The sequence below is a fragment of the Magnolia sinica genome, chromosome 9, assembly GCF_029962835.1.
Source record: "Magnolia sinica isolate HGM2019 chromosome 9, MsV1, whole genome shotgun sequence".
Taxonomy (NCBI): Eukaryota; Viridiplantae; Streptophyta; class Magnoliopsida; order Magnoliales; family Magnoliaceae; genus Magnolia; species Magnolia sinica.
Genome location: NC_080581.1, coordinates 6,920,837 through 6,933,494, shown reverse-complemented (window position 1 = coordinate 6,933,494; position 12,658 = coordinate 6,920,837). Strand labels below are relative to the sequence as shown.

The following is a 12,658-nucleotide window of genomic DNA, read 5'->3' as shown; positions in this document are numbered from 1 at the left end:
TTTCCTCCAATCACAGCTCTCCTCCTTGGACGAATCCAAGCCATCGACATGGGATAGGGTTTCCGCCCATAGCAAACCAAAACCTGGACGGTTTTGGCCTTACAAGCGGTTTTCGTCAGAGCAAATCCGAGCCACCTGTTACTGATCCGACGGTGCTGGGACATTAGGGTTAGCAAATAAAATGGGATGGATTGAGCAACAAGAGCTCGCCATCCATTCTTGCAACTGTCCAAGGAAAAATCGGCCGCAACCTCCCAAACCTGAACCCACCGACCTTATCACCTCCAACCTTCGAAAAAGCTCACCTATAAGCTTCATAGGGCCCAAACGGACCGTCCTGAGGGGTTGGATTGGAGGTAGGAGCAGAGAGGGAGAGTCTGCCATTAACGGCTGAGCCTTCTTTCCCGTTCACCTGCAGCTCGAACTGAGCCAAGTTCGGGCCGAGCCTGAGTCAGGCCAGGCTGGTGTTCCTTGCTGGGCATTTCCAGTAGCAGAAAGAGAAGAAAAGAAGAAGGAAGAAACAGAGATGAGTGAGAGGACAGAGAGAAAACGAGGAAGAGAAGCCGGGCGAGTTTCGCTGCTGCCTACTCGACTCGGCTCAACTGAGTTGAGACGACAGTCCAGTTCATTGCTGGACATCCCTAGAGGAGAAAGGGAAGAAGAGAAGCAGAAAGAAAGGAAAGATAGAGAATGAGAGAGGAGAGGGAGTCAACTCGGTTTCAAACCGAGTCAACTCACCGAGTTGACAGGGTGAGTCTATATTTTCTCTCCAGATTTAGATTTCTTTAATTATCATTGTTAACATCATTTAGGATTTTTAAGTTAGAATGTGATTAACCATTAGTAATTGTCCATACTTATATTAATTGATATACGTACATATATATATAAATTATTATTATCATTAAAATATTAGTATTTTATTTGTCATCCTTAAGACCTTATTATTGACATTAGAGCGCACTATTTCTATCCGTCACAATGATTATCAGGGCCACGTTAACTAATATTAAGTACATTGTTAATGCTAATAACTGTTTGGAAATTATAAGTATCATTATTCATAGTGGGCGTCATTATATAAATTGATATAATATTAGCCATTGTAATATTCCTAAAATTAATAACTAATTCATTTTATAAATTTTATTTATCAATGATTCCCATTAACAATATCGTTAATGGCCATGTAAATTAGAGTTCGAACCCTAAATCTAGCTTAGACCTTAGTAATCTAAAACGTAAGCTATGATCCTAACCGTTAGTAGGTTGTCCATGCTAGTAGTTGTTAGTACAAATAAAAATCACTATTACTACATACTAGTACCTTATTTATCAATCTTACGTACAATCATTGATAGAATATCATACTACTTACTACATCGCGAAGATTATTAACGTCGCATAACTAATCTTAATCACATCATTAAGGATAAGGAGGATGTTGTGATTATACTTCAATTAACATTCAAATCTTAGAATCTAAGCATTTAAACTAAACTCTAGGACGAAAACCCTAATTCTACATTAAAACCCTAAGATAGATAACTCAAACCCTAGGTCAAAACCCTAACCCTAAAAGTGTGTAGGCTTGGACCTAACTGTATGACTTTACAATTCATGATAGGGTTTGATCCTAAGGAAACACGCACTCTCTAGCAACACCGGTAGGCGATTCAAAGTTTAAGGTAATGATTTTTCCCCTTAATTTTTTCATCTTCTCATTAGCTTAAGTTATAGTTTTTATTAAAAATTATAATTGATATCTCTCTCTTATAATCACATGTGTTAGCTGGTGGAAATTGAATTGCTATATTACTTGCTTAATGTTCATCATATATATTTGTTTATGCTTTTGGATTATTTGTGTATTGCTTATGGACTTTAAACTGGTACATTAGTGAGCAACCCCCACCTATAAATGTACACCCATACTTGGGATGTAACCCGACTGGTTGTAATTAAAATGGACCTTCAACTTAGTAGTTATTGAGTGGTGGTCTAAATGGATCATTAATGTGGGCCTACCATCTAAGGTTGTTGTGTCCAATAGTTTTCAAGGATGGTCTTTTTTCGCATGATTTTGATACTCGCCCTATGAGGCCTATTTTGATAATTGCCCTATGTGGCTTATTTGATATCGCCCCATGTGACTTTGTTTTGGTATTTTTCCTATATGGGTTAGATGTTTTATACCGTACAACTATGCGATGGTAAGTCTCATATACTGTAATATGATTGACCACCAGTCGACGGGTTTCCATTAAACATCCTAAGATGATAGCCTCATGAGCCGGGGATGGTGGTAATGGGACACTATGCCCGAGCTGTCGGCCTACGCTGGGCCATGTGCTCCCCGTAGTAACCTTTGAGCTTATCTAAATTGGCTAGTTATAAATGGACTAATAATGACTTGGCTAATCATGCATGCATGGCATATTACGATGGCTTGGATCATTATGCCCATACGATTACGCCGTGTGTTGCACTAATGATCAGCCGATCGATTCATGATGATGACTTGGTTCTTCATGCCCATACGATTACGCCGCGTGTTGCACTGATGATCAGTCACATCCTTGGGTGACGACCCCATTGCCTGTCTGGATGTTTTTCCTGGGGCACCGACCGTCCGAATGGTTTACCCGGGTCGATGATTGCATTCATGCATCCATGCAGCTAATAAGACTGCATTTACTCTGTTTTGGTTGTCTGAATATTTTATACTATTTCTTACCTAATGCGGCGGTGTATAATCTTGAGGGGAATTCACACTGAGTTGGCCACTCATCCATCAAATATACAACCGTACAGGTAATACAGGTAGCTTAAGTAATATGCTTGTTCAGACTTGATGAGGAGTAGGGTACGATCGCCAGGGATGCATGACTGTATTTGTTTGGAGGAGCTGCGTGATCTCGCGGCTTATGGTTATATGCTTTCTGTTATTCTTCATGTATTAAATCATGTAAATCTTGTACTTGTTTAAATTTAGAGACATTAGTTTGTATAAGTCATTATGGGTAGCTTCTTGTATATTTGAACGATAATGAAATTTTCCTTTATGTCGATTTGTCCACTCTACGCTCATTTGCTTACTCTGATGAAGAAAAAAAAAGTACACTTGAATTTGACCATCCTTTAAAGTTAACACTCGGGCTTTTGGGACACGGGTCATATACTCGGGTCCTGATAGGATTGCATCCTACCGTCCAGGCGGGGGTAGGACACAATCCGCGTCCGTATTGTGGGGTTATTAGGTAGAATTACCAAAAAGATAAGATACATTGGCTATATCATAAGTTTCCATACATCCAATATTTTCTCGCCAATGTGTTACATGCAGAATATCTCATCCGTACAAAAGGTGGGCCAGACCATGATGATCAGCTGGTAATGAAATCAGACCGATCTATGTACAGAGAATTCAACATAACAAACGATGTAATGGCTTCGTATACCGGTGTGGCCCCCTAATGGGTGGGTCCACTGGTTTTGGGTGGTATGCAAACAAGGTCTTAATGACTGGGGCCACAATCTGGATTATTATATAGCCAAATTTGTGCCACGTCGACAATTCCTGAGTGCATGTGTATGAACCACCACACTCTTCCAGAGTATTGAAGTACTTTTGGAACAACAGAAATAACGGTAACCATGCAAACGAACCCATCAAGGTACAAAGAAAACAGAAAAGAGATGAATTCCCATTTTTCAATTTCCCAATATACCCATGTTTACGTTGCATCGCATCATCCAACAGCAAAGGGCAAATCGGTCAAAAGAAAAAGAACAAGAAAAACTCAGCCTTGAGAAGGGTAGAAACGGAAATAACGTAGAAAAATTCACGGATGCCGATGAATCGAGGAAGAAGAAGAAGCTGCCTGTGGATTCCGATCGTTGAAAGGCTGGGCATTGCCGCCGCCATCCCGTTCTGTAATGAATGGATGATTCAGCAGTTGCTGTGCAGTCCAACGTTCAGATGGTTCTATCTTCAAGCAACACTTGATAAAGCTCTTGAACTTCTCTGATGTATTAGCCGGCGACTCGCCTGAGAATGTCCCATGCATAATACAATCCGAGTAGTTATCATACACACCGACCGGAAATCTCCCCAAATGACATTCCAGAATAGAAATTCCAAAGCTCCAGATATCGCTGGCGTATCCGTCGTAGGGTTCCTTTTCGAGACGCTCTGGGCTCATGTACTTGATCGTCCCCACGACTGATGAGCAGATGCGTATCTCTCCGGTCAGGAATCGGCTTAAACCGAAATCGGAAATCTTGACCTCGTTCTGACCGTTGATGAGGATATTCTCGGGCTTGAGGTCGCGGTGGATGATCTTTTGGCCATGAAGGTAGGCGAGGCCTTGAAGGATTTGGTAGGTTATGTTAGCAAGGGTTGATTCAGGGACTCTGCCTATCCTGCCGATGTGGCCCTTGTCCATGTATTCAAGGAGGATTCGGATGTCGTCGCGACTATGGAAGATGCCAATGCAGCGGATGATGAAGGGATTGTCTGTTGTGCGGAGGATCTCAATCTCACGGGCGATCTCCTCGTTGAAGCCATAGATGATCTTGAGGGCGTATAGTTGGTTGGTGGGACGGTGGCGGACGAGAAGGACGGTGCGGCTGCCGATGCTGCTGAGGTCGTCGATGCGCTCTAGGTCAGATGGATTGATGGAGGATGATGATGATGAGTTGGTGAGTTTCTTGATGAGTTTCTTTGCGAAGTTCTTGATGAGTTGTAATGGTTTCATGGTGTGTGTGTGTGTGTGTGTGTGTGTGTGTGAGAGAGAGAGAGAGAGAGAGAGAGAGAGAGAGAGAGAGAGAGAGAGAAAGGGTGGTGTTTTTTTTATAAAAAAAATATGGTGAGGATAGGAATTTCCTACAAAGCTTGCTGTAGAGAACCCGTGCAACGAAAGTATACGTGGGCCATGTCTGTATCATATCCACCACATCCGTCAGTTGATACAGAATAGTTAAAGACGTTGCTGAAAAGCTCAAATGGGCTACAGCAAAGGCAACAGCTAGCTTTGGACAGGCAGATGGTTCTTTTTTCTTTTTCCATTTCATCTTATGAATGGGTTGGATCAGATACAAACATCACTGTTGGGCCCCAAAGATGGTTTCAGTGGTAGGGCTCCCCATCACAACTGTTCCCGCACGTGGCCCAATTGAGGTTTAGACTTAACTAGATTTTGGCATCACGAACTAAAGTGATATGCCGCAACTGATGGACGGAGTGGATTTGGTACGTACATCATGGTGGGCCCTGCCCAGCTTCTATTTGCACAAGCCAACAACCAGTGACACAGGAAATTCGCGACTCGAGAGCGGATCCTCTGTTTCCAGCGCACCCTGGCTCCCCGTATTCTGGAATTTAATTGGTCCACGTCATTTGTGCTGACATCACCACAGTACTTTAATAAAATAAAAAACAGTTTACAAAATACCGCCGATCTAGTAAGAAATGTTACGATTTCCAGCAGCTGATTCAAGGGGACGCGGATTATATACTGACGGGTTAAGCAGCGAGACTCGCTACTGATATGACGTCACCAATTTCTGTGGGCCTCACCATCATGTACGTTTTGCATCCAACCGTCCATCCATTTGAAGAGATCATGTTAGGGCATAATCCAAGGAATGAGTCAGATTCAAAGCTCCAGTGGATCCCACCACAAAAAACAGTGGGGAAAGTGACGCCCACCATTAAAAAGTTCTAAATGCCACAAAAGTTTTCGATCTAGCTGATATTTCTGTTATCCCTTCTTTCATGTCTCCTTTAACACATGAACAGGTTGGATCTCAAATAAACATCATGGTAGACCTTCAGAAGGTTTCAACGGTGAGCGCCACTCTCTCCACTGTTTTCTATGTTGGGGTCCATTCCAGTCTTAGATCTGCTTAATTATTTATGTCGTAACCTAAAATGATCTCTCAAAATTTATGAACGGTGTGGATACAAAACATACATCATGGTGAGGCCCTCGTAACTTGGTGACGTCACTTCACTAGCCTGTCTCTCCCTGCTCCAACCTGTCAGTAGCTAATCCGCGGATTCATCGGCGTGTTGCTGCCACCCAGGGTTCGTGACGTTGGCGGGGCCTGACCGTGGCTCACCTCAATGTATGTTTTATATATCTACGTCATCCAGCCGCGTTTTTTTTTTTTTTTTTTAACATTCATAGTTCAAAAAATGAAGAAGATACAAATCTTAGGTGGACCACATCACAGGAAACATTGGTCACCAAACGGCCAGCATTGAAAACTTCCTAGTGTCCACGGCTATGTTTATTTGTCATCCAACCTGTTGTTGACGGAGCCACACAGAGCACGTGAAGGGAAAATACAGATATCAGCTAGATCCAGGGCCTTAACAGTAAGTGACTACTATTTCTTGCGGTGTGGTGAACTTAAGATTTGCATCAATTTCGTTGTTTTTTTTTTTTCCCCTTAAAGTAAAGCAGCTAAACAAATAAACGGCCTAAATATATAATACACACGATTAAAGTGTTCCCCATGCTCAAGTCTCACTCACATACAGATTTTCAACAACGTTGCATTACTTTTTCAAAACCAGATGGCATAGCGTAGCAAGCAGCACTCATGTAGGTATTATGTGCTACTAAAAAATCTCCACGGGGCCACCACAATAGATGTGTCTTATCCATGTTGTCTAGCCATTTTTCACATTATATTAGGGCATCAGTGTTGGAAAATTTACGAAAGTATATTTTCCTATAAAATATGAAAAATTGAAATATTAAAATTGATTTAGAATAAGGACAGCCTGAAGCATGTCTAGAATGTTATCCTTAAAATGTTATTTTCCCATACTCAAGTGAATTGAGTATGCTGAAAGGTTACAGGCAAACCACTTCTAAGATATGAAGAGCCTGATGTGGGTCTGCGTTCAGCAAACACGAAGGCCCACTAATGGAACTCTGTTACACAGTTTGGTAGAAATATAAGAAATGTAAAATCCTAGAAGAAAAAGAGAGAAGAAGAATTAGAACTTAGACCACTGCACTGGTCTATTTTTCCTATTCTTCGGCTACTGGTTCAGTTGAACCGTTCTAGACCACACTACTGGTCTAATTTTCAGGCAATGGTTCAGAAGAACCTTGCTGTATTGCTGGAATCACTGGTGTATTAGAGAGGAGTGGCTTAGGCTTAGTTCATATAGGTCTACTTGAGTAAGTTGAGATATGGTTTGAAAACCTATCCAGGCCCTCCTTTTTTAGGCTATGGTGACTGGAGGTTATGATCCAGGGACATAAATCCTATTAATTCAATTTCTAGCTGTTGAGAAACTAGCCGTTTTATGGCCATTTCTAACTGTTGTGTATGGCCCATAATAGCAGTTGCATGCTGACTGTTGTGAGAGCTGGCTAGCCGTTCTAGTCGCACCACAACTTGCATACGACTCGCGAAGTGCAAAGTGCGCCACTAGCACCTTTACAACCACACTACCTCACAAGCCCACGCTCTCACACCGAGCCCGTGCCCAAGCCCGAGCATGACTGGACCATATGGTTAAGTATTATAATACTCCACCACTCTCATATAAACCACTTTTTCTTCTCCCCCTTTTTCAATGTGGGACTATTCCCAAAACCCATGAAAAAGGTATCTTTCGAAGCTTTTAATATATATATATATATATATATTATATATATTTTTTTTATTAAAATATATTTTCTAAATCAATATTTTTCAACAATGAGCAAAAAAATAAGGTATGTCCAAATCTCAAGTGGATCACACCATTAAGTAATTGAAAGCTCACCATTAAAAACTTCCTAGGGCCCATTGTAATCTGTATTTGCTATCCAACCTCTTAATAAAGTCACAACGTCATGAATGAAGAGAAAATACAAATATGAGCTTGATCCAAAACTTTTGTAGCCACCAAGTTTTTTATGGTGGGCATCCAATCACTAGTTTCTTATGGTGTGGTCTACCTGAGATCTAGATCAACCTTGAGTTTGTGCTCGTGCACTAAAATGATATATAAAAATGGATGGATAATATGAATAATACACATACATCATGGTAGGGCCTACAAAGCTTTTCCAGTAGCACACAACTGTCCACGGTGCATGCTACCCTAGGCAATCTGTGTACCATCCCTTATAGCCACCTGCAAGAGGAAATGGTTAATTGGTGGATCAGGTGGGGCTTACTGTGATATGTATGTAAAACAAACCCCAACCATTAGGTTTTTCACCCATGTTAGGCCATGGGCTCAAAAATCAATTCCATTTATGATTCATGTTGACTTGGACATAATGTAAAGGGCTCTACTAAACTATTTCCATTGGTGTGACCCAAGTGATTCATGTCCAGTTACAATTTTAGGGCACAGGCCTAAGGGTTTTTTTGTTTTCTTTTTTCTTTTTCTTTTTCTTTTTTTTTTTTTTTGCAATTTAGTGGTTGAAGTGGATTTCATACAAGTATCATGGTGGAACCTTTAAAAATCAAGAGTATACATCTCTCCCAACCATTTCTTTTAGTGCGGCCCACGAGAATCATAATTCAATCTGATTTTTTGTCTTTATACCCGATATAAGACCTAATAACAAATGGTTATAGTGGATCTTACAAAAACATCATGGTGGGCCCTATTTAAGTCAATAGTTATGTCTTATACAAATATTTTTTTCTAAGTAAACTCGTTATACGGTTAAAGAGGTTCTACCAAACAAAGTAATGAGTTCCACTAGACAAAGTGACTGGATTGCCAAATAAAAGAGTTCCACTAGACAAAGTGATAGACTTATCGGATAAAGTGATAGGCTTACTGGATAAAATGACAAGATTCCACTAAACAAAGTGACAGGATTCTGTAAGATAAACTGATGAGATTGTTGGACAAAGTGACAAGGTTTCACTGGACAAAGTGACAAGGTTTCAGTAGACAAAGTGATGAGATTATGGGTCAAAGTGATAGAGTTCTATTAGACAAAGGGACGGAGTTTCCAGACAAAGTAATGTGGTTCCGCCAAACAAAGTGATGAGGTCTTATTTGACAAAGTGACGAGATTAGCGGACAAAGTAACATGATTCACTAGACAAAGTGATGGAGTTGCTAGACAAAGAGATAAAATTCTACTAGACAAAGTGATGAGACTATGAGATAAAGTGTCGTGGTTACAGTAGACAAAGTAATGAGACTATGAGATAAAGCGTCATGGTTACAATAGACAAAGTGATGGGTTTTATTAGAGAAAGTGACCGGGTTGCCTGACAAAGTGGTGAGGTTCTACTAAATAAAGTGACTGGGTTTCTCACCAATGTTTTACATGTGAAATATCCCATCGGTATAAAAGGTGGGCCAGACCATGATGACCAATGGTATTAAAATCAGACCTATCTATATATAGAGGATACTATATCAATAACGATTGAATGACTTGGTATGCTGGTGTTGCTCCCAAAATGAGTAGGTTAACTGGTTTTCATGCGTTGGTACTGTAAATTACCGTACAGCTGCTGCATCCAACACTCTTGCAGCCTATCAAAGTTCTTCTCTCATTGTTCAGGCTTAGGGACCGATTGAGTAAGGCCCATGATGATGTAGTCCAAATTGTTGGTTAGGTGGTTCGCACCTTCCAACTGATGAGTAGAGTTGGGCATGGGATGACTCGACTAGCCTGACTCGAGTCATCCGACTCATTCAGATCTGACTTGACCCGAACCGAATGGGTGAGTCGGTCAGAACTGAGTAGGCTTCACCCAATCGAACTCAAACCGAGTGAAGTCTGAATTACACCAATAACTTGACTCGTTCCAAAACTTGACTCAGACTTGAATTCGGCTATATATATAACTCGAGTTTTCAAGTATTTCTAACCCTACCCACCACACCTGACTTCGATTCGAACCCAAAATCTCTCTCTCCCTCCCTACCGCACTTGACTCTGATCCGAACCCAAAATCTCTCCCTCCCTCCCCCATCCTCATCCTCTTATAAACCCGGCAGCCACACACCACCATCACCATCACCACCCTCATCCTCTCTCTCTCTCTCTCTCTCTCTCTCTCTCTCTCTCTCTCTCTCTCTCTCTCTCTCTCATATCTCGATCCGACTTGGTGCCAAATCAATTGGACTCGGTACTTTTGACTAGTTCAAACTCGGTATAGATCAGTCTGGGGTATACTGAACTTGAATTGGGTCAGGCATGTTGGACTCGGTACCGAGTCAGGTTAAGCATATTTCAAAATTGGATCGATTTGGATCAACCACAACTCGGTCGGACTCGACTCGATGCCCAACTCTAATGATGAGTGATGATATGAATACCTCATAAGCTGTCCAACTCCCAAATTGAAAATAACAACCCTTTAATCAGGCTACGAATAGAAAGTCGGGGAAGAAAAATGCGGGGGACCAAAAAGAAACGGTCCAGATCAATAGAACTAAAAAAAACACCAATGAAGAGAGTATGATTCTCTGGAAGATTTATCTTCTCAATCTTTTAATTGTATAACCCACAAATTGAAGGGCTGGGATTGTCTCGTCGATGATATATTTAGGGAATGGTTTATTCACAGTGGCTCCCAAACGATAAATGGTCTGCATCACTGGATCATGGGCTTCACTTGTACAAACTAAAAGCCCGAGCACACGTGTGCATCTTCTCCTGTTGAAGATCATATCAAGAAATGCCTCAACGCCAACGGAGTTCGACCGGGGGACCCTCCATAGATTAGTTTATAATCCTAAGATTATATCAATCGGATGATCTCAACCATTGATTAATACGGTTAGTTGAATGTCCGCCAATATAATCCTAGATTAGTTTATAATCCTATTGGCCACATCAATCCATTGTAATCATCTTCTCACGACTAGGGACCACAAAATGAACGGTTACATTTGATCTCAGCCAGTCCCAGATCAACAATTTCTAACTGCATGAGTATGATCTATCACACTCCGCCAGAGTATTAGAGTGTTTCTAAAACAGAAATAACGGTAACCAAACGAACGAACCCGTCAAAGATCCAAAGAAAACAAGAAAAATAAAGAGAATTCCCATTTCGACATTTCTAATTTCCCAATATATCCACGTTTCACATCATCTTATCATACACCAACAATCCAGCAGCAAAAGGGCAAATCAGTAAAAAGAAAAGAGAAAGAAATATTTAGCCACGAAAAGGGTAGAAAAACAAACAAAAGAAAATGCAGCAAAGAGAAGGATAGAAGAAGAAAATGGTAAAAACGGAATCAGATAGAAAAATTCATTGATCTGCAGCGTTAGAAGAAGATGCTGCTGCCTGAGAAAAGAAAGAAAGAAAGAAAAAAAAAAAAAAAAAAGCCATGAGAAGATGACGCTGCATGTAGATTCTGAACGGTGCTTGTGGATTTTTATCGATGAAATCCTAGGCATTTCGGTCTTCTTGGTGCATAGTAATGAATGGATGCCCCAGCAGTTGCTCTGCACTCCACCTGTCAGAAGGTTCTTTCCGCACGCAACACTTGATAAAGCTCTGAAATTACACAGATGAGCCAGGTGGCGCCTTCAGCGTCTCATTATAAGTAGACAAATACAACATGCAAGGCCAATCCATCAACTCCTCGTCGTCGTGCTTGAGTGGATGTTTCCCCAAATAACATTCAAGAAGGGACACACCAAGGCCCCAGATGTCGTTGGCATATCCATCGGAAAACTTCTCACTGGCCCACTCTGGGCTCATGTATGCGAACGTCCCTCCTGCCTGGCAGATCCTGGTTGCCTTTTGGCTCAAACCAAAGTCACAAATCTTAATGTGATCCTCAGTGTCCATCAAGATATTCATGGGCTTGATGTCGCAGTGTACGATCTTTTTGCCGTGAAGGTAGGTGAGGCCGAGGAGTATCTGGCGGGCGAACTTGGACAGTTTCGGCTCAGGGATGCGGCCGAGGGAGCCAATGTGGCCTTTATCCATGTATTCGAGGAGGATTTTCGTTTCATCGCCTTCTTCAAAAATGGCATGGTGTTTGATGATAAAGGGACTGTCAGCTTCACGGAGGATATTGATCTCACGGGAGATTTGGATGCGGGTGGAGTCCTCAGAGGATCCACCGATGATCTTGAGGGCGTATGATTGGCCAGTGACGGAGTGGCGGACGTGATGGACAGTGCCGCTGCCACCAATGCCGATGACGCGGATTTTGACAAGGTCGGGCAGTTCGATGGAGGTTGGTGATGAGGATGACATGGCAGAACCGACGGTGGGGGTTGTGACAGTGAGGGAAGAGTCGGGAGGTGGGGGAGAGACGGCGAGGTTGGATTCCCGTTTCATGTTGAGCTTCTTGAAGAATTTCTTGGCGATGGAAGCAGTTCGAGTGGAGAGAGAGAGAGGCTTCTTTAAAATAAGGCAAGGATACGAATTTTAGAAATGGTTTAATTTGTGGAAGCGGATTGGCTGGTGTACCTATATAGCTGCTGAATTGACGTCAGCAAGTTCCGTGGGTCTTATCACGGGGTATGTGTTATATCTAAACCGTCCATCCATTTGGCGAGCTCGTATTAAGGCTTGAGACGAAAAATAAGACAGAACTATCAAGTGGACCACATTGAAAAAAATCAGTGGGAGATTGAATGTCTACCATTAAAAGCCTTTTTGGGGTCACACAAGTTTTGGATCAATATGAAATGTG

General features: G+C 41.7%; 2 protein-coding genes across 2 annotated transcripts; both read right to left on the bottom strand.

The window, feature by feature from the left end:
* Positions 1-3,845: 3,845 nt before the first annotated feature.
* LOC131256350 (mitogen-activated protein kinase kinase 5-like) lies at positions 3,846-4,760 on the bottom strand. The gene has a single exon (XM_058257294.1). The coding sequence runs from the start codon at positions 4,758-4,760 to the stop codon at positions 3,846-3,848; it is 915 nt and encodes a 304-aa protein (XP_058113277.1).
* Positions 4,761-11,511: 6,751 nt separating this feature from the next.
* On the bottom strand, positions 11,512-12,300 carry LOC131256349 (mitogen-activated protein kinase kinase 7-like). The gene has a single exon (XM_058257293.1). It carries the CDS (start codon positions 12,298-12,300, stop codon positions 11,512-11,514), a length of 789 nt encoding a protein of 262 aa, XP_058113276.1.
* Between the last annotated feature and the right edge of the window lie 358 nt (positions 12,301-12,658).